Source organism: Aotus nancymaae, unplaced genomic scaffold (genome assembly GCF_030222135.1).
Source record: "Aotus nancymaae isolate 86718 unplaced genomic scaffold, 86718_ANA_hifiasm-v0.15.2.pri h1tg000010l, whole genome shotgun sequence".
In the NCBI taxonomy this organism is placed as follows: Eukaryota; Metazoa; Chordata; class Mammalia; order Primates; family Aotidae; genus Aotus; species Aotus nancymaae.
Genome location: NW_026988421.1, coordinates 11847624 through 11870588, shown reverse-complemented (window position 1 = coordinate 11870588; position 22965 = coordinate 11847624). Strand labels below are relative to the sequence as shown.

At 42.9% G+C, this 22965-nt stretch overlaps 1 protein-coding gene and 1 non-coding gene across 2 annotated transcripts in view; both read right to left on the bottom strand.

Annotated features, from left to right (window-relative positions):
* Positions 1-21194, bottom strand: part of EIF3A (eukaryotic translation initiation factor 3 subunit A) — a 52729-nt gene extending 31535 nt beyond the window's left edge. The window contains exons 1-7 of the mRNA XM_012448055.3: positions 21045-21194; positions 10120-10310; positions 9815-9951; positions 9255-9418; positions 6825-7024; positions 5390-5598; positions 563-734 (exon numbers count right to left, since the gene is read on the bottom strand). Of these exons, the coding sequence (XP_012303478.1) occupies positions 563-734; positions 5390-5598; positions 6825-7024; positions 9255-9418; positions 9815-9951; positions 10120-10310; positions 21045-21093 (1122 nt within the window). The 5' untranslated portion in view covers positions 21094-21194. The remainder of the gene's footprint in view (positions 1-562; positions 735-5389; positions 5599-6824; positions 7025-9254; positions 9419-9814; positions 9952-10119; positions 10311-21044) is intronic.
* On the bottom strand, positions 10411-10572 carry LOC135274106 (U1 spliceosomal RNA). The gene has a single exon (XR_010341914.1). It is a non-coding gene; the product is annotated as a U1 spliceosomal RNA (small nuclear RNA).
* Positions 21195-22965: the final 1771 nt, after the last annotated feature.

The window sequence follows — 22965 nt, the reverse complement described above, 5'->3', positions numbered from 1 at the left end:
TGAGTAGCTGCGATTACACGCATGCACCACCACACCCAGCTAATTTTTGTATTTTTAGTAGAGACTGGGTTTCACCATGTTGGCTAGGCTGGTCTCTAACTCCTGACCTCAGGTGATCCGCCCACTTCAGCCTCCCAAAGTGCTGGGATTACATTCTTGAGTCACCGCAGACGGCCTCAGGTATTTCTTTATAGCAGTGTGAGAACATACTAACACACCTAGCCTCTTCATATTTCCCACACACAGCTTAGTTTTCCTAGAGCCTCCATGAAATAAGCCATGACCCTTCTTGCCCATCAATACTTCTTCTCTTACTGAATGGTCCACAGTATTCCTCAGAGCCAACCCAAGTCCTCCTACATCAAAACTCCCAACAATTTAAGCCCAGCTCACCCACTGGAGCGAACTGCCTCAACTGAACAGTGATTGACACCAGTGCTTCCCTGTCTATACATCAGAATCCCCTGGCAATGAATCAGAATTCCTAGTATTTAACCATGGGTATTAAACTTGATCACAAAGTTTTCTGCCCAAAGCTATAAAAATGCAAATTAATACTAACCATATCATTAATAAGGCCAATTCGTGTCGGTGGGGCTTGAAGACCTAGTAGCGTTGCAAGGCGACGTTGTTTTTCAACTATTATGCCATCCATATCCAGAAGTCGAGCAATATCCGTACGCTCAGGAGTAATAGGGATGGAAAGAGTAGCTAAAAGGACTCTAGTAGACATTCTACAGAGAACAAAGTTTTAAACCTGTTAGGTTTGTAAATGACACTTGATAAACAGGAAAGCACTTCTCTTTAATCTTATGATACGGTGCTTTCCATACCATAAGATTATGGTATGGAAAGTGACAGAACGTGTGCATTGCCACAGTGCACTACACTCATAAATATTATCCCATCAAAGCATGGGAGTAAGAGAAACAGACTATGTTTAAATGAATACTTGGAGAATCAGAACTTCATCTGTCCGCTCAGTATTGTCAGTGTTTTCAAGCTACAGAAAAAGACTGTGATTAAATGGCAGAAAAGGCACATTCATATACCTCATACTTCCCTACAAAATTAAGGCAGCTTTAAAAACTAAGGAAATGGCTCGGTGCAGTGGCTCACGCCTGTAATTCCAGCACTATGGAAGGCTGAGGCGGGCAGATTACCTGAGGTCAGGATAACACTATACTGCTGTCAGCCTGGCCAACATGGTGAAACCCCATCTCTACTAAAAATAGAAAAGTCAGCTGGGGTGGTGGCGGGCGTCCATAATCCCAGCAACTCAGGAGGCTGAGGCAGGAGAATCACTTGAACCAAGGAGGTGAAGGTTGCAGTGCACTGAGATTATGCCACTGCACTCCATCCTGGGCGGCAGAATGAACTCCATATTCAAAAAAAAAAAAAAAAAAAAAAACCTAAAGAAATAAATGACAGGTCGGGCGCGGTGGCTCAAGCCTGTAATCCCAGCACTTTGGGAGGCCGAGGCGGGTGGATCACGAGGTCAAGAGATCGAGACCATCCTGGTCAACATTGTGAAACCCCGTCTCTACTAATACAAAAAAAAAAATTAGCTGGGCATGGTGGCGCGTGCCTGTAATCCCAGCTACTCAGGAGGCTGAGGCAGGAGAATTGCCTGAACCCAGGAGGCGGAGGTTGCGGTGAGCCGAGATCGCGCCATTGCACTCCAGCCTGGGTAACAAGAGCGAAACTCCGTCTCAAAAAAAAAAAAAAAAAAAAAAAAAAAGAAATGAATGACAATAAGGGAGAAAAAACCGTAAGAATCACAAGTGTGCCGGGCATGGTGGCTCATGTCTGTAATCCCACACTTTGGGAGGCCAAGGCAGGCAGATTACCAGGTCAGGAGATCAAGACCATCCTGGCCAAAATGGTGAAACCCCGCCTCTACTCAAAGTATAAAAATTAGCTGGGCGTGGTGGTGCATGCCCCTAGTCCCAGCTACTTGGGAGGCTGAGGCAGGAAAATAGCTTAAACCCAGGAGACGGGGTTACAGTGAGCCGAGACCACACTACTGCACTCCAGCATGGTGACATCGAAACTTCAACTCAAAAAAAAAAAAAAAAAATCACAAATGAACACTATTATGGTAGTAGTGAGGGAGAGGAGTAGACAGGAACCAGAAGTTAAATTTTCACATCCCTGAAAGAAAAGAAATCAGGCTGCATTCAGAGCACAGCAAGACTCCAAAGATTGTGGGCTCTGGAGTCAAAGGGCTAGAATCTCCCTTTCACCATTTCCAAGACTGTGACCTTAAGGCAAGATACTTAATTTTCTGAGTTATAAGGCTATTGCAAAAATTAAACCAAATAATGTACAAAGGGCTGGACAGCCTAATGCTTACTATTATTACAGTATTCTCTGAAAGGTGTCTTGAAGAACATGTTCTTCTCATAACAAATAGATGTGGGCCGGGCATGGTGGCTCACGCCTGTAATCTCAGCACTTTGGGAGGCCGAAGCAGGTGGATCACCTGAAGTCAGGAGTTCAGGACCAGCCTGGCTAACATGATGAAACCCATTTGACTAAAAATACAAAAAAAAAAAAAAAAAAGAGGGAGAAAAATTAGCTGGGCGTGGTGGCGCACGCCTTTATTTCCAGCTACTCAGGAGGCTAAGGCAGGAGAACCGCTTGAACCCAGGAGGCGGAGGCTGCAGTGAGCCAAGATCATGCCATTGCACTCCAGCTTGCACAACAAGAGCAAAACTCAAAAAAAAAAAAAAAAAAGGATGTGAATTACATAAGTGACAGTGGATGCCATAATGGACACCGTCCTCAAAAGTTTCTAAGAAAATATACTAGTAGACAGGCACAGTGGCTCATCCTATAAATCCCAACACGTGGCCAGGCACGGTGGCTCAGGCCTGTAATCCCAACACTTTGGGAGGTGAAAGCGGACAGATCACCTGAGGTTGGGATTTCGAGACCAGCCTGATCAACATGAAGAAATCCCATCTATACTAAAAATGCAAAATTAGCCAGACGTGGTGGCTTGCTCATGCCTGTAATACTAGCACTTTGGGAGGCCGAGGCAGGCAGATCACCTGAGATTGGGAGTTTGAGACCAGCCTGGCCAACATGGAGAAACCCTGTCTCTACTAAAAATATAAAATTAGCCAGGTGTGGTGGCACATGCCTGTAATCCCAGCTACTTGGGAGGCTGAGGCAGAATAGCTTGAACCCAGGAGGCAGAGGTTGGAGTGAACGGAGATGGCATCATTGCACTCCAGCCTGGGCAACAAGAGCAAAACTCCATCTGAAAAAAAAAAAAAAAATCCCAACACGTTGGGAGGCTAAAGCAGGAAGATCATCTGAGACCGGAAGCTTTGAGACCAGCCGGGGTAACATAACGAGAGCCTGTCTCCACAAAAAAATAAACATTAGCTGGAACATAGCACCACTATGTTTATAGCACCACTATAAACATAGTGGTGCTCTCCTGGAGTCCTTGCTACTCAAAAGACTGAGGTATTAGAATCGCCTGAGCCCAGGAGCTCAAGGATGCATGCAGTGAGCTACAATCACACCACTATACCCCAGCCGGAACAAGGAAGACTCTATCAGAAAGGAAAGAAAAACAGAACAAAGGAGAGAAAGAAAAAAACAAAATATACTAGCAGGATTCATTTAATTTTTCTCATGAATTGCTCTAAATAGTTTTACCTAAGACAATTTGCTGTACATAATTATACTGGATACCAAAATAACTGGTCTACCAATACAAAAAAAACAGGTGGTATATGTGTTGTGTAAATACAATAGCGCTTTTTTTTTTTCTGAGAAGTCGTCTTGCTCTATCGCCCAGGCTGGAGTGCAGAGGCACAATCTCGGCTCACTACCACCTGCGCCTCCTGGGTTCAAGCCTTTCATTCAAGCCTTTCTCCTGCTTTAGCCTCCCAAGTAGCTGGAATTACATGTGCACGCCACCACACCCAGCTCATTTTTATATTTTTAGTAAAGATGGGGTTTTACCATGTTGGCCAGGCTGGTCTTGAACTCCTAACCTCAAGTAATCTCCCACCTCGGCCTCCCCAAAGTGCTGGGATTACAGGCATGAGTCACCATGCCCGGCCAGAAATGTATTTTTTTAAAGTGACAGAAAACAGATTATACATAATGTTAAAAAAAAAATAAAATGGAAGACTACGCCTTCAGGGCGCATTTCTGTAGTTTGTTGCTAGAAACGTCTCTGAACACATGGAGTACAGGGAAAAAGTAGTCTATAGGTTGTTAGGTTATAGACCCTTCTTTTCATATTCATATGTATTTATACGAGAATAAACATGTCCCAAATAGTCTACAGTTAATATTTTAAAATCAGGAAAAAATTACTTGATAGAAGTATTTACCTTGCTGGGCATGGTGGCTCACGCCTGTAATCCCAGCACTTTGGGAGGCCACGGCAGGAGGATCACCTGAGGACCAGAGTTCGAGACCAGCCGAACTCTGAAAAAACATGGTGAAACCCTGTCTCTACCAAAAATACAAAAAATTAGCTATGCATGGTGGCACACGCCTGTAATCCCAGCTATTCGGGAGGCTGAGGCAGGAGAAACTTTAACCCAGGGAGACAGAGGTTGCAGTGAGCCAAGATCACAACATTGCACTCCAACCTGGGCGATAAGAGCGAGTCTCTATCTCAACAACAACAAAAAAAAGCAGCAGCAGCAGCAGCAGCATTTATCTCCATTTTCTATTGTTCTAAGAATAGCCAGGCATGGTGGTTCACACCTGTAATCCCAGCACTTTGGGAGGCCAAGGTGGGCAGATCACCTGAGGTTAGGAGTTCGAGACTAGCCTGACCAACATGGTGAAACCCTGTCTCTACTAAAAATACAAAATTAGCCAGGCGGGGTGGGCATGCCTGTAATGCCAGCTACTGGGGAGGGTGAGGCAGGAGAATCTCTTGAACCTGGAAGGTGGAGGTTGCAGTGAGCTGAGATCACACCATTGCACTCCAGTATAGGCAACAAGAGAGACTCCATCTCAAAAAAAAAAAATAGATTTTAAATACCTGTAGAAAGCTCATCCATTAAATGTATTTTTCGTAATATTCAAATATCTCAATTGGGCTTTTAGTGGGATTACTTGTCAAACTACTGAAGACCAAGAATACTGTTCAGGAAGGGCAATGTCTTGAGACATCTGTGGTAGTCACAACTGGGGGTGGTTGCTACTGGCATCTAATGGGTAGAAGCTGGGGATGCTGCTCAACAACCTGCATGCAGTACACAGGACAGCCCGACAACTAAGAATTATCCAACCCAAAATGTCAATAGCGCAGAGGCTGAAAAACCATGGCCTACAATATACCACCATGTCATACAGACGGTATTTGTTACAGAATTTCAACATTATCCAACTATAACGTTCGTACCTTTGCATCTCATCTTGTGTAAGATTCTTTCTCATTTCTCTAGAAAGATGGTAAAGACGATGGAGTGTAGATGCATGAAAAAGAGCATTTCCAGATTTCCAAAATACAGTTGAGACTTTGTTATAGTAATTTGCCATCAATTGAGGTTTAGGTGGTTTTTTAGACAAGGAGAATAGGCCATGAATATCTTCCACAGCTTTGAACGCTTCCTAAAATTAGTAGTATAAATTAAAGTCACTGCATTCTATAACATAAAAAAAAATCTAATTCAAATTTCTATAAAATCTACAACATGGAAAACATAAAAATAGCAAATAAAATACCTTGATGTGTGGTTCTCTTTATTCATGTATAATTTAATAATCTGATATATTTTAGAAAACTGCCATAATTACAAAAACACGAACTCCTTAAACTCTTTAAAGTTCTTTAGGAAATACTGGAAAGTAGACAGAGCAGACTAAAGAAAATATTTGCATATTATCCCATCACTCGGGGCAATAAGAAAAAAATCTAGAAGGATATACAACAAGTTATTTCTCAGTGATAAGATAATGGATGAATATTTCTCTTAACTTATACATTTTTTTCTATAATGAGCATGTTTACTTATCTTCTACTGGTAGTATTTTAAGATAGGTGTCCCTACAGAAAAGGAAATATGGGGAAGAACATGACATGTAATCAGTTTCACTTGGCTCAAAGACTCCCAATTTTTAGTTTCCTCCTCTATAATTTCAATAAAATATTGTCCGTCAAATATATAAAAGACTTCAAAGTCACATGACTACACAATTGTATGGAATATCTTTGTAGAATTCTTAGAGAAGGGCCAGGTAGTCTCCAATGCACGACAGTCAGCTAAAGCCGCATTAAGAAATCTCGAAATCACCTATAGCAGCACTTCTGCAACAACCAGTAGTAAAGGATTCGTTTGTTTTTGTTTTTGTTTTTTTTAATTTCTAACCTCTTACCAAATAATATAAAATACAAAATTACCACAAAAATGCAACAGAAAAAGCTCAATTTTTATCATAGTAAACACAAGAAAAATTTACAATAAAATTCCTACTAAGAAACTCTGCATACGCTTTTCTCCTCTATACTTATTTCATCACAGACCAGACAGTTCACAAATGACACCAGTCATGAAACCACATTTGAGCAGTACTAGCGACGTATTGTTTTATATGCCAAGAAACTGCGTCTGAAAGATATTACATGGTTTGGTCCAGAATTCATAAAAGCCAACTAAAACGAAAATATTCTGAGATTTCTTGTTGGGAACTTTTCACAGACCATCAGGCAATTTTAATCCCTTACCTTATCTACTGAAATTAACCAATGCATACCAAGATGAAGCTATTCATTAAGGGGGTAAAAAAGTAACACAAACTATTATTTCTAGAAAGAAAAGCTAATAGTTCCAACACACCTGCCACAATTCCATGCTGATGGCACTGTCCAACTGAACAAGTCTGGTTTCCAAATGCATGGACTGGCTCTCTGGATTATTAAGATTGATTGCCGTACTTTGGTTATGGTGGCGCTGAATCTGCGATAAGTGCATTCTCAAATTGTCACACAGTTTACGGAATTCAGCCTTACGCGTGTATTGGAGGCAGAATTTGAAAGCTATAAGCATAATTGTAAAATATATTAGGTACCTTCCACTGTCTACTTAAATATTTGAATAGGTTTTATTTCACATATTAAAATCAGTTATTTTAATAGGATTCCCCAAACTCATCATTGGTCTTTGTGATACAGTGACAATCAACTTATTTTATCCAGACTACCTTTTTGAGTGAACCCCTAACAAAACCAAAGACATAATCATCAGTCCTTGCCTAGAACTAAAACATGGTTCTGGCAGTTTACAAATAGGAAACTAAAATTTAGATCTAAGAGTCAACTTTCAAAGACCCATCACTTTAAATTCTAAGAAATTCTAGTCTGAAATCTGATGAACTTTGATATCTAACTTACATAGAAAGCAACAAGGTTCCATACTAACTAAAACTATATAACACAAATTGAGGGCTTATGGTAACCTAATTTCAACAGGTTACGTAGATGCATGTATGAACTACTTTTTCTGTCATTTAAATGCACATATTAATTTTTTACTGTCACATATGTAATATCAGAATTTTTTTAGATTTCCTTTGCCCTTAAAAATATTAAGTCTAGGGCCGGACGCAGTGGCTCACGCCTGTAATCCCAGCACTTTGGGAGGCTGAGGCGGGCAGATCACCTGAGGTGAGGAGTTCAAGACCAGCCTGGTCAACATTGAGAAACCCCATCTCCACTAAAAATACAAAATTAGCTGGGCGTGGTGACATGCACCTGTACTCCCAGCTACTCAAAAGGCTGAGGCAGGAGAATCGCCTGAACCCAGAGGCGGAGGTGGCAGTGAGCTGAGATCATGCCATTGCACTCCAGCCTGGGCAACAAGAGCGAAACTCCATCTCGAAAAAAAAGAAATAGTATGCCTAGGCTGGGCGCGGTGGCTCATGACTGTAATCCCAGCACTTTGAGAGGCCGAGGCGGGCGGATCACGAGGTCAAGAGATCGAGACTATCCTGGCCAACATGGTGAAACCCCATTTCTACTAAAAATACAAAAATTAACTAGGCGTGGTGGCGAGCACCTATAATCCCAGCTACTCGCAAGGCTGAAGCAGAATTGCTTAAACATGGGAGGGGGAGGTTGCAGTGAACCGAGATTGCGCCACTGCACTCCAGCCTGGTGCCTGGTGACAGAGCGAGACTCTGTCTCAAAAAAAAAAAAAAAATAGTATGTCTATTTTAACAGGCCTAAAATGGAGATGCAGCTTAACTTCAAGTTCATATTTATATCAACAGCTAGTAAAAAATCCAAATTTACTTGTGTTTAAAGTGAAAATTTAGGTTGGGCACAGCTGTAATCCCAGCACGTAGGGAGGCCAAAGCAAGAGGATCACTTGAGTCCAGAAGTCTAAGACCAGCCTGGGCAACAAAGCAAGACCCTAGCTCTTTTTTTAAAAATAAATTTTAGGGCCGGGTGTAGTGGCTCACGCCTGTAATCCAAGCACTTTGGAGGCCAAGGCGGCTGAGGTCGGGAGTTCAAAACCAGCCTGACCGACATGGTGAAACCCTGTCTTAAAAAAAAAGAAAAAATAAATAAAATAAAAATAAATAAAATAAATTTTAAAAAAAAGCAAAAGTAGGTTACTTGAGTTTCCTATTTAAAAAAAAAAAAAAGCGGCGGGGGGGGCCAGTTTATTGTTCCAGTCACACGGAGAATTCCAAAATGACTGTAAAATGTCTTTCACTGTTACCAATGTTTGTGTAAAAAGAAAAACAAAAGATCTTTCAGACATCAATTAAATACAATTCACACAAAACTCCTTTAATGAGTAAACCAAATTTCTTATTCAGTCATTTTTGGTGTTTCTTTTTTTTTTTGAGACGGAGTCTTGCTGTTACCAAGGCTGGAGTGTAGTGGTGTCATCTTGGCTCACTGCAACCTCCACCTCCGGGGTTCAAGCAATCCTCCCATCTCAGCCTCCCGAGTAGTTGCAATTACAGGCATGCACCATCATGCCCACCTAATTTTTCTGTATTTTTAGTAGAGAAGGGGTTTCACCATGTTGGCCAGGTTGCCCCAAAACTCCTGACCTCAAGTGATCTGCCTGCCTGGATTACAGGCATGAGCCACTACATCAGGCTTCAGTCATTTAATACTCATGTGAATGCCAACACTTCAATAAGAATAAAAACTAGTTCATTTTAAGCACTCTTCAGAAAAGGGGTTCATTTGCAAAATTTACTCCTCAGTCAATTTCACAGTATGTCACTCAGATTTGATTTTCTCATCTTACCTTGCTGGGCAATATCATGGTAAAGACGCTCTACTCTAGAATTGTTTCTAAGAAGGTCCAAACACTGCCTGTAAGACTCCCACAGGAATTTAACCCATGGAGTTAAAAGTAATCTGTCAGTACGATCCTGAGTGTCTTCACCACTTACAGCACTTAGGAGAACACTACAAAGACAGAAAAAAATGTTGAAAGCAATTTTAGACAGTTTCCTACTTTGCCATATGATTAAAAACCAAAACCAACAATTTCCATCAGAAAACAGTGCAAATTCTTCCCACAATTTTGTATACACTGCAAAGGTGTCACTATCTACTCTCTGAATTCCCAATCTGCATTATGATCATTTAAATGAGCATTTGCCCTTCTATCTTAAGGCTTGTCATTTTCCACTTCTATGAATTTTGATTATTACTTATATAAATTTATTGGTTATCATACATTCAAAACTTCGAAGATTAACATTTTTTTCTGATAAACATCTATTTCAAACAGAGATGAAGACCCATGTAAAGGAAAACACTAAATTAACAAAGCATTTATTAGATGTCTAAACTACATACCTCTCAGGAGTTTGAATATTATCCAGATCTTCTATATCTAAGACCATCTGCTGGGATTCTTCTTTAGCAGCTTCAGTTTTTTCCTCAGCCATTTTCAAATATGCCCTAACCACATCCTCTAGGGATTTTATGTTCACCTAATCCAAAAACATAAAAACTCTTCAGAACTTAAACTATTTTTCCTATGAACTATGCTTTCAAGGCAAATTTTAAGAGAAATACAATATATTAACTTTGAAAGGTTAGCTCTTCTGCAGATTACTAAAAGCGCTTATTAAAAATATACAACCCAGTTCTGTTTGTACCTGTTGACAAATGTTCTTATACTGGTATAACCCCTCCTTAGCCAAGTGGCTCTTGCGAAGATCCACGCAAAGTTCCAAGTATTTCAACATAATTGGCTCGTGTATCTTTTGCCATGTTCTATGTTTCTTACTTTTCATAACATCATAAAGAACATCCAGAGCAGGCTGCTTTTTGCCAACCTCAAGAAATTCTGAAAAACGTAGAATTAAAATTAGTCATGTACACTACAAAAAGTCTAAACGTTACTTTTTTTATTTTTTTTTATTTTTTTAATTTTTTTATTTTTAAACCAGGGGAAAGTGCGAACGCAATCCCCCACTACCACAAATTATGCAGCTGAGTTTCCCTCATTTGGGAAAATCGCAGGGGTCAGCACATCCGGAGTGCAATGGAAGCCTCGCCCTGGGAGAACCACCTTCGTGATCATGGTGTCTCCTCTGCCAGGTTAAACTTTACTTTTTTAACCAGCTGTTTTAATTTCCCAACTCCAACTTTTTATTAGGTTACAGTTATTTTTGACTTCTAAAGATATGCCATAATTATCAAAGGTAAAACAATAAAGAGATTTGTACTGTAAGGCCGGGCGTGGTGGCTCACGCCTGTAATCCAAGCACTCTGGAGGCCAAATCGGGCGGATCACCTGAGGTTGGGAGTTCAAGAACAGCCTGACCAACATGGTGAAATCCCATCTTAAAAAGAAAAAAAAAGATTTGTACGGTATCAAAACATGATCTATAAGTATAACTGAATTTCACTGTATTACACTGTGATTTAAAAGTTCCAGACCAAGGGAAGTGGCTCACACCTGTAATCCCAACACTTTGGAAAGGCGAGGCAGGTGGATCACCAGAGGTCAGGAGTGCGAGACCAGCCTGGCCAACATGGTGAAACTCCGTCTTTACTAAAAATACAAAATTTAGCCGGGCGTAGCGGCACACACCTATAGTCCCAGCTACTAGGGAGGCTGAGGCAGGACAATCGCTTGAACTTGGGAGGCAGAGGTTGCAGTGAGTCGAGATTGCGCCGCTGCACTCCAGCCTGGGTGACAGAGCAAGACTCCATCTAAAAAAAAAAAAGTTCCAGAAACTGAAATGACTAGTGGAGAAAAAAATCTCCCACTACAAACACAGAAAAATTCAAATATGACTTTACAGTCATACTGAATTGGTTAATGAAATTTCTACTTGTTCATGCTACAATCTGAGGTAGAGAAATACATTAGATTGCCTTGGCTACTTTAAGATCAGTTAACTATAGTTAAGTAAGTCTACTTCTGGGCTTTCTATTTTGATCATTCTCTACTAATCAATGTGTCTAGATTTTTTTTTTTTTTTTGAGACGAGTCAGACTGGAGTGCAGTGGTGAAATCTCGGCTCACTGCAACCTCTACCTCTTGGGTTCAAGAGATTCTCCTGCTTCAGCCTCCCAAAGTGCTGGGATTACAGGCATAAGCCAGTGTGCTCGGCACTTTTGTTTCTTTTTTGAGACAGAGTCTCACTCTTGTCACCCAGGCTGGAGTACAGTGGCATGATTTCAGTTCACTGCAACCTCCACCTCCTGGGTTCAAGTGTGTCTCCTGCCTCAGCCTCCCAAGTAGTTGGGATTACCTTGCAGGTGCCCACTACCACACCCAGCTAATTTTTGTATTTTTTAGTAGAGACGGGGTTTCACCGTGTTAACCAGGCTGGTCTTGAACTCCCGACACCTGAGGTGATCTGCCCACCTCGGCTTCCCAAAGTGCTGAAATGAAGCTCACTGCACCCAGCCAATGTGTCTAATTTTCAGCACTACCACACTGTGTTGATTACTGCTATGTCTTATACTAAAGTCTTAAAATCAGGTAATGAGTGTTCCAACTTTATTCTTCAGGACTGTAAATTTTATTATCAGTCTGTAGGTATCTACAAAATAACTCACTGGGATTTTAATTGAACTGCACTGACTCTATAGATCAAGTTTAAATACGGAATCTCTCACCACTTATTTACCCCATTCTAAGTATGGGAAAAAAAATAGACAAACCCCAATTGAAGGATGCTATGGTTTGAATGTTTTGTGTCCGCCCAAAATTCGAATTAAAAGTTAACTCTCAGCCAGGCATAGTGGCTCATGCCTGTAATCCAAGCACTTCTGAGGCCAAGGCGGGCAGATCACCTGAGGTCGGGAGTTCAAGAACAGCCTGACCAACATGGTGAAACCCCGTCTTTTTTTTCTTTTTTTTTGAGACGGAGTTTCGCTCTTGTTACCCAGGCTGGAATGCAATGGCGTGATCTCGGCTCATCGCAACCTCCGCCTCCTGGATTCAAGCAATTCTCCTACCTCAGCCTCCCGAGTAGCTGGAACTACAGGCGCGCACCACCATGCCCAGCTAATTTTTTTTGTATTTTTAGTAGAGACAGGGTTTCACCTTGTTGACAAGGACAGTCTCGATCTCTTGACCTCATGATCTACCCGCCTCAGCCTCCCAAAGTGCTGGGATTATAGGCGTGAGCCACCGCGCCCAGCCACAACCCCATTTTAAAAAAAAAAAAAAATTAAGAAAAAAAGAAAAACTTAACTCTCAATAAAAGATGATTAAGAGGTGGAGCCCACAGGTAGTCATGAGGGCAGAGCCTTGTGGAAGGGCTTGAGGGAAATAGCTAGTCCCTTCCACAGTGTGAGGACGCAGTGCTTGTCCATCCACTCCTGAAGAGGGAGTGAAAAACACCACCATAAAAGCGGAGAGCCAGCTTTCACCAGACACCAAATCTGTGGGTGTCTTGTCACAAATCTCGATCCTGGACTTCCCAGCCTCAAGAATTTCAAGAAATAAATTCCCGATGTTTACAATGTTCAAGCAGTGGTATTGTGTCAGCAGCAGCCACGGACTAAGAAAAAGGACACTTGACAAAATACCTGACCAGTACTCCTCAAAACTATTAATGTCATCAAAAATAAGGAATGACATGAAGAAGTACCCACCACTATTTAAAAAACAAAAGACAAGACTGAGAAATTGTAGCCGTCAAGAGGAGACTTAGGAAACATGACAATTAAATATAATGTAACCTGGATAGGATACCAGGACAGAAAAAGACATTAGGAAAAGTTGGGGGGAAATCTGAATAAAGAATGGATTTCAGTTAATAATGTGTTAGCATTGGTTCATTAGTTGTTACTAAAAATCAACAGGGAGCCAGGCGCGGTGGCTCACACCTATAATTCCAGCACTTTGGGAGGCTGAGGCGAGTGGATTACGTGAGGTCAGGAGTTTGAGACTAGTCTGGCTAACATGGCAAAACCTCGGCTCTACTAAAAATACAAAAATGAGCTGGGCATGGTGGTGGGCACCTGAAATCCCAGCTACTCAGGAGGCTGAGGCAGGGAAAATCGCTTGCACCTGGGAGGCGGAGGATGCAGTGAGCTAAGATTGCCCCACTGCACTCCAGCCTGGGTGACAGAGCAAGACTCTGTCTCAAAAAAAAAAAATACCTTTTATTTCCTCATCTTTTGTTTTCTTTTGTACACTTAATAGACTGGGGGAGAAAGAGATTACTTAACCTAAACCAACTGGTTAAATTCGTCTTAACATTCATTAATTGCCAAATTTCAGACACACACAAACTTTTCACTGAACATTTAAAATAATTTGGGGGAACTAAAACACTAGTTTACACTTTTTTTTTTTTTTTTTTTTTTGAGACAGAGTTTCACTCTTGTTACCCAGGCTGGAATGCAATGGCGTGATCTCGGCTCACCGCAACCTCCGCCTCCCGGGTTCAAGCAATTCTGCCTCAGCCTCCCGAGTAGCTGGGACTCCAGGCACGTGCCACCACGCCCAGCTAATTTTTTTTTATAGTTTTAGTAGAGACGGGGTTTCACCTTGTTGACCAGGATGGTCTCGATCTCTTGACCTCGTGATCCACCCACCTCGGCCTCCCAAAGTGCTGGGATTATAGGCGTGAGCCACCGCGCCCGGCCCTAGTTTACACTATTAAAAAAAAAAAGTCTTAAAACACTATGTATATCTCCTTTTCAAAAATATCATTATTTTCCTTAGAAGAATTTTTTTTTTTTTTTTGAAAAAGAGTCTCATTCCACCATTCAGGCTGGAGTGCAGTGGCATGACCTCGGCTCACTGAAATCTCCACCTCCCAGTTTCAAGCGATTCTCCTGCCTCAGCCTCCGGAGTGGCTGGGACTACAGGCACACACTGCCACCATAGCCACCACCTAATTTTTTGTATTTTTAGTAGAGACAGTGTTTCACCATGCTAGCCAGGATGGTCTCAATTTCCTAACCTTGTGATCTGTCTGCCTCAGCCTCCCAAAGTACTGGAATTATAGGCGTGAGCCACTGCACCTGGCCAGAATGCTTTTTCTTTTAAGAGCTGATAATATATAGCATTATCTACTATTAACTCTGTGCTAGGCAACCAATAGGCAAACATGTCCCTTATTTGGGGGGCTTACTAGATCTGCAGATTCAATAATTCTCTTTCTACCATTTCTTCTTTCAACTATCATATCTTCCAGAAATGATGCTTCCCAACATTCCTTCCTCCAGGAAAACCACAAAAAATACTCCACCTCTCCAATATATTAAAAAGTTTGTGGCCGGGCGCGGTGGCTCACGCCTGTAATCCCAGCACTTTGGGAGGCTGAGGCGGGTGGATCACGAGGTCAAGAGATCGAGACCATCCTGGTCAACATGGTGAAACCTCGTCTCTACTAAAAATACAAAAAATTAGCTGGACATGTTGGTGCGTGCCTGTAATCCCAGCTACTCAGGAGGCTGAGGCAGGAGAATTGCCTGAACCCAGGAGGTGGAGGTTGTGGTGAGCTGAGATCGTGCCATTGCACTCCAGCCTGGGTAACAAGAGCGAAATTCCGTCTCAAAAAAAAAAAGTTTGTGGCCGAGCATGGTGGCTCACACCTGTAATCCCAGCACCTTGGGAGGCTGACATGGACAGATCACCTGGGGTCAGGAGCTCGAGACAAGTCTGGCCAATATGGTGAAACCCTATCTCTACTAAAAATATAAAAAATGGCCAGGCACGGTGGCTCAGGCCTGTAATCCTGGCACTTTGGGAGGAACAGGTGGACAGATTGCCTGAGGTCAGGAGTTCAAGACCAGTCTGGTCAACATAGTGAAACCCAGTCTCTACTAAAAATACAAAAAAATCAGCTGAAGCAGGGGAATTGCTTGAACCAAGGAGGTGGAGGTTACAGTGAACAAGATCATGCAACTGCACTCCAGCCTGGGCAAGAGTGAGACTCCGCCTCAAAAATAAAAAAATACAAAAAATTAGTGGGGCATGGTGGTGCACACCTGTAATCCCAGCTACTTGGGAGGCTGAGGCAGGAGAATCACTTGAATCCCAGAGGTGGAAGTTACAGGGAGCCAAGATCGCACCATTGCACTCCAGCCTTGAGAACAAGAGTGAAACTTCATCTCAAAAATAAAAAAGTCTGCAACAGGATAAATCACAAAACATACTGAAATAAATCTTTACACAATACCTTATACGAAATCACATTTTTCACATGCAAATAATGACAAACCCTTTCATCACTGCATGAAAAAGTCCATCTTTCATTGAGTCAATCTTACCACCCCCCCCCCCAAAAAAAAAAACTTACTAAATGAAACAAAGATGTAATATAACTAAATATTTTGTTAAAAGAAGCCTTTCCTGGCCGGGCGTGGTGGCTCATGCCTGTAATCCTAGCACTTTGGGAGGCTGAGGAGGGTGGATCACAAGGTCATGATTTCAAGACCAGTCTGGCCAACATAGTGAAACCCCATCTCTACCAAAAATACAAAAAAATTAGCTGGGCATGGTGGCGTGTGCCTGTAATCCCAGCTATTCCAGAAAGTTGAGGCAGGAGAATTGCTTGAACCGGAGGCAGACGCTGCAGTGAGCCGAGATCACGCCACTGCACTCCAGTCTCCGCTATAGAGCGAGACTCTATCTCAAAAAAAAAAAAAAAAGTCTTTCCTGATAGTGGGGGGTAGGGGTGGTAGAGGAAAAATTCCAGTCTTCTTCCTACAGGGCACATAATATTTTCTAAAATCTAATAGTACAGCCAGGCGTCCTGGCTCACATCTGTAATATCAGCCCTTTGGGAGGCCAAGGTGGGTAGATCATTTGAGGTAGGGAGTTCGAGACTAGCCTGGCCAACATGGTGAAACTTTGTCTCCACTAAAAATACAAATTAGCTGGGTGTGGTAGTACACGCCTATAATCCCAACTACTCAGGAGGCTGAGACACAGGAATCACTTGAACCCAGGAGATAGAGGTGCGGTGAGCCAAGACTGCGCCACTACACTCCAGCCTGGGCAAGAGGGAGACTGTCTCAAAAAAAAACAGAAATATAAAATAAAATGTTAACAATACATTAGGTGTCCTTCATAACTATTTAACAAAAATAGTATCTTATCTAAAAACTTGGGAGTAAATGCCTTTAATTGAATTTATACTTTAAGAAAATCACAGCAGCAACTACTATACCCAACTCCTAATCTCAAAAGGGCTTGTTTAGACATGGAACTGAAACCATTTTTCACTTCCTGAACAGCCAATAAAAACTTATGATTCCTTGGCCAGACACAGTGGCTCACACCTGTAATCCCAGCATTTTGGGAGGCCAAGGTAAGCAGATCACTTGAGGCCAAGTGCTCCAGATCAGACTGGACAACGTAGTCAAACCCCATCTCTACTAAAAAAATACAAAAATTAGCCAGGCATGGTGGCATATGCCTGCAATCCTAGCTACTAGGGAAGCTGAGGCAGGAGAATCGCCTGAACCAGGGAGACAGAGGTTGCAGTGAGCTGAGATGGCGCCACTGTACTCCAGCCTGGGTAACAAGAATGAAACTCCATCTCAAAAAAACTTATGATTTCAAATCCCGTACTTTATAACTTTGAAATAATCTGAAGCCACAGCAAACATTATATTGAAAAATATGTTTCTAAAAGACCACCTCCTCCACAAAATAGAAGAAAACAAGAATAGACAAGGATTTTTTTTTTACATTTATTTAAATTTTTTTTATAACAAAAAAGATGAGGTTTCACCATGATGGCCAGGCTGGTCATGAACTCCTGACCTCAGGTGATCCACCCACCTCAGCCTCCCAAAGTGCTAGGATTACAGGCGTGAGCCACCGAGCCCGGCCAAGGATGTTTTTAAAATAAAATGTTGGGGCTGAGTGTAGTGGCTCACATCTGTAATCCCAGCACTTTGGGAGGCCGAGGTGGATGACTGACTTTGAGGTCAGAAGTTTGAAATCAGCCTAACTAACATGGTGAAACCCTGTCTCTACTAAAAATACAAAAAATTAGGTGAGGGTGGTGACCATTGCCTGTAATCCCAGCTACTCTCGAGGCTGAGGCAGGAGAATCACTTGAGCCGGGGAGGTGGAGGTTTCAGTGAGCCGAAATCAGGCCACTGCACTCCAGCCTGGCCAACAGAGCAAGACTCTGTCTCAAAATAAATAAGTAAATTAGTTGGACTAAGAACGGATTTTTCATGATAATCCATGACAGTAAGTCTTCCGCCTTTGTCATAATTTGTATACAAGAATTTAGTTCCTCTGAATTATTTAATGGTGGCCAGGGGAAGCTTTTGAGGCTGGAAAGAACTATCATAAACTAAAGGTTCTATTTCAATACTTAAATATTGACTTCCAAATTATTATAGAAATAAAAATTAAAATCTAGAATTATGGCCAGGTGCAGTAGCTCATGTCTATAATCCCAGAACATTTTGGGAGGCCGAGGCGGGCGGATCACAAGGTCATGAGATCAAGACCATCCTGGGCAACGTGGTGAAACTCCGTCTCTACTAAAAAAAAATACAAAAATTAGCTGAGTGTGGTGGCGCATGCCTGTAATCCCAGCTACTTGGGAGGCTGAGGCAGCAGAATTGCTTGAACCAGCAAACCAGAGGTTGCTGTGAGCCACAAAACATGTCATTGCATTCTAGCCTGGCGACAGACTGAGAAGCCGTCTCAAAAAATAAAATAAAATAAAACTAGAATTATAAACCTTACTAGATGGGTGGGCATTCAGAGCATACTTTTAAAATTCATTACTGCCGGGCACAGTGGCTCACGCCTGTAATCCCAGCACTTTGGGAGGCTGAGGCAGGTGGATCACGAGGTCAAGAGATCGAGACCATCCTGGTCAACATGGTGAAACCCCGTCTCTACTACAAATACAAAAAATTAGCTGGGCATGGTGGCGCGTGCCTGTAATCCCAGCTACTCAGGAGGCTGAGGCAGGAGAATTGCCTGAACCCAGGAGGCGGAGGTTGCGGTGAGCCAAGATCACGCCATTGCACTCCAGCCTGGGTAACAAGAGTGAAACTCCGTCTCAAAAAAAAAAATAAATAATAAATAAAATAAAATTGATTACTGAAAGTATGTATATATAAAGTTTATATCAGTCCTTGATTTTTAATAGGTTATTTGTGCAACAGACCAAATAGATAAGCTACAATGTTAATCTGTGGGCTTAATAACAACTTTATTTTTTAAAGGCACTGGTTATAGAGCATAAACTATAATAAGGTCAGCAGCACTTAGTTTGGCACTGCTAACTATGTAATACAAAAAAATGGGCCTTCTCCAAATGATTACAGGATCCAAATTCTTGCCTGTAACTGCTGGTCCAATCTTCCTGAATGATTACTATAACTTTTCCCAAAAACTTGCTGATATATATGCTTAGGGTGACCTGAACGACTATTCTACTTAAATTTATTTACATTTCATTAAGGTAATGCAATAGATTAGGTCTAAATATTGTTGGGTCACAAATGTTACATATAAAACATTTAGATAAAATGAGATTATTTCCAATTAAGAAAATGCCCTTTGATCCTTCACTGATTTTGGAAGCACGGCGCTGGGCCATCCACAACCTCACTTTGAGAAGCAATCCCTCACAAGATCAAAGGCATGAATTTCTACTCTGACAGTAAGCCATGCGTCCCTATCCTACAGCTTCAAAGGGCTGCAAGCAAGGTGTCCAGTCTTTTCTAAAAAGCTACACAAGCAAAATTAAAAGTTTCCTCAACAGTGCCCCTCATCTTGCCTACTTTAATTTCAGATACTTTCCTGGACCTGCCCTTCATGAACCAAGCCTATGTCAATTTAGAAACAGGAAAAAAATGTTTGATGCACATTACATATCTTTTCTATATCAAGTTCTTACGAAGATTCCAAAAAGAAATAATGAAGGAAGCAAGGCCTGAACAAATATGTAATACTTAGGCCATTATAGTGCTTCGGCCTACTAGCATGAGGAAAAAAAATATCTGTTGGGCAAAGCTTGTAGAGATGACTGTAAGACATCGACAACAGCCATGCAGAGTAGTAATTTCACGCAGGTCATTTTGTACACTACAAATTCTAAGTTTCCAAACGTCAAAAAGTCAAACTTTGCTACAGTTTGGTTTATAGTGACAAAGTTCCATTTCAATCTATTCTTTCTGATATATTAATTAACATCCTAAAACTTGTTTGCTCTAACCATTAGATCACTAGTTATCATTAGAATGAATTAGTGATCACACCTATGTTGTAGTTTGTTTTCCAAAACAATGACTCCATTCCACAAAATGTGGAATTATCCTATTCCATAGACCAGTTCCCTCCCCTACAAAAGTGTTACTTTCAAACAAAAAGTATATGACCAACATATCTCTGGTCCTGCCAGATTATCAGTTTATGTGCTGACTCAAACTGCCGTTTTCACGAGATGTATTTTCAAAGAACCTAACAAAATAAGCTCTCCAAACATGAGACTGTAACTCACACGGTATATTCATCTACAACATGGGTAAGACCCAAAACTTGTTTTGGTGAAGTAAAGACGAAAATAAGAGCCATGCATGCCCTAATGATTAAAAAAAAAAAAAAATGCCTGGTTGGGGGGGAAAAAACCATAAACAAAGTTTCTTAAGACAAGAGACAAGCAAGAACATGTGCATCCTAAGAACGCCAACGTAACAAATGCCTTGGAGATCGGGGCACACAACTTTTTCCCTCAAGCCCCAAAGGCTTAAAGCACACATATGGAAATAGCAATAGTAGAACAGCAGTGCTGGGCAGAAAAAAAGGAGTGATCTGAATGTCAAGAGACGTTGGTTTTACTCTCTTGGCTCGACAACTCCCAGAGTGACCTTGGGGAAACCTCTCTCTAGGCCCGTTTCGTTATCTTTAAAGGAGATCTGAAGTCCCTTTACGTTAACTCTATTCCAACTTCAGTGATTCGAAACAGGCTTTCGGACTGCTTCTAATGAATGCCAGAAAAAAAAAAGAATCACGTTAAATGGGTCAGAGGCCCCTAAGTGGATATAAAGCGGCTGGGTGAAAGGTAAGTGGACCCTGACCCAGCAAAGCACAGAGCGCGGCTTCAGAGAGCGAGGGTGGCTGCGGGAAGGCCGGGGGTGGGTCCGTAGGGCTCCCGGCCCAGGCAGGAGGTGGAGCCGAGGCTCTCACAAGCATTGTCCCCGGGAGGGAGCCATATTTCCTACTCCCCGGCACTCCCAGATGGCGGCCAGGGGCGCGGGGCCTAAGCAGACCAAAGCCCCTGGGACCCAGAGAGCCAGCGGAGGCAGGCAGCGGGGAGGGAGCTCCGGCCCGGGTAGAGGCTGTCTCCCGGGCTGCGGTCCCCGCGACGCATCCTGAGGCGGTGGGGGGAAGGAAGGGCCCCTGGGCGACGGTTCCGGGCTCCGCGCCTCCCAGACCCCAGTCGGTGGAGGGAATAGGAAACCCATGCCCAACTACGGGCTGGGACGGCGGCGGACAGGCCGCATCGGTCTCCTCTCTCGCCGCAGGCCGGGCGGCGGAGCAGTAGGAAGCAGGCCCGGGCTCTCGACCTCCGAGGCCTCGGGCCGCCCCAGCCGGGCGCGCCGGGGATCAGCTACTTACCGTTGGCACGTTTGAGGGCATTTTCCGGCCTCTGAAAATAGGCCGGCATTTTGGCGGCTGTCTCAGCTCACCCGGCGTCAGCAAACTCCCTAATGTCCCGGGCCGGGAGAGGAGACGAAGGGGAACCAGCGTAAGGTTCCACGCGCCTCGCCAGCAGTCGCCCGCGCCCAGCCGGCCAAAGACGGAAAGGAAGAAACCACGTGACCTCCGCGCGGCGGCCCTGCCGCCGCCCAGGCCCCGGATGTGAGGGGGGGGCGGGCTTCCATGCGCGCAAGCGCGCTGGCGTCACGCACGCCGATAGACGTGGCGGGGCCGGGGTCCTCCGCGCGGGAGATCCAGTCTCGACTTGGGCCTTTTCTGGGTAAAGTTAGAGAGAGGGTTCCCAGGCCTTTCAATACTCGAGCGAGAATTGGGGTGGGAAGGGTGAGTGTGGGGTCAGAGTTTCTGTCTGGAGAACAAGCAAGCGTCTGCAGATTCATTTTCCACGCGACTTGTACGGAGTCCTGCAAAGTTACAATAATATCCCATCCGGCCGGGAATGGCCGGTCTTGGCTACCTGAAAATGCTGAGTTTATTTAACGGAAATGCAGTGAGCAGGTCAGCGCCGCTCAACTGTGAGGGACAAGCATGAGGAGGAGTGACGCCGAAAATAAACAAGCAAAGTTATTTTATATCTTGGTAAAGTAAAAAGTTGGTGTCAGAGGGATTGCCTGAGGAATAGAGGCTCTCGGGGCGAGTGGAGACGGAGCGACCTGCCAAAGGAGGAAAAGCCCTGGAGCACAGCAGACTTGCTTGCTGTTAGAAAACACAAGGGAGTGTCGTCGCTTTTTACAGACAATGCACGTCACAGACATGTTAAGAAAAATTAGTGAAAAAAATCAAATTGAGAGGCCCTGTCTTTTACTGTTGCTTAACACTTTTAATGTTTGCAGACAACGAACTACTATCCCTAAAAGTTGAAAACCATTTAACCCGAATCCAATTCTGAAGCCCTTGGTATGAAATAAAGATGAGTTCAGAAGGAAAATTTAAACGGCAGCAGTGGGATAGGTATTGGCAATGTGTTACACATTTAATAGATGAGTTATGTGAATTCATGAATGAGTAAATCGGCCAGGCGCGGTGGCTCATGCCTGTAATCCCAGCACTTTGAGAGGCCGAGGCGGGCAGATCATGCGGTCAGGAGTTCAAGACCAGCCTGGCCAATATGGTGAAACCCTATCTCTACTAAAAATACAAAAATTAGTTGGCGTGGTGGCAGACGCCTGTGGTCCCAGCTACTCAGGAGGCTGAGAATGGAGAATCACTTAACCCGGAATGCAGAGGTTGCAATGAGCCGAGATCACGCCACTGCACTCCAGCCTGAGTGGCAGCAAGACTCTGTCTCAAAAAAAAAAAGGAAACCACAGAATATACACACAAAAAATCATTCCCCCCTCATTACTTTTGCCTCCACAAAAAGGTTTTTCTTTTATTTTTAAAGATGAACAGCCCTACCGCAGGAGAGGTTTTTCTATTTAACTAAATTTATCATTATAAAGAAAGAAGATTTGGGAAATGTAGACATGGACCCAAAAAAATCACAAATTCTAAGGAAGTTTATTTTTAAATTAATTTCAGAGAGCTCTTCCTCCAGAATGCTTAGACTATTCTGTGTCTGAACTTACTTGACAAAAAAGAACTAACAGCCAGGCAGGGTTGATATGAAAGCAACAAGTACTGAGAAGCTTCAGGAACTGTTTTATGGGCAAGATCAAGAGACTTGTTTGTATATGTAATACTTAAGTCAAAATTAAAGAGCGAGTTGTCGGACGCGATGGCTCACACCTGTAATCCCAGCACTTTGGGAGGCCAAGGCGGGCAGATCACGAGGTCAGGAGATCTATACCATTCTAGCTAATGGTGAAACCCCGTCTTCACT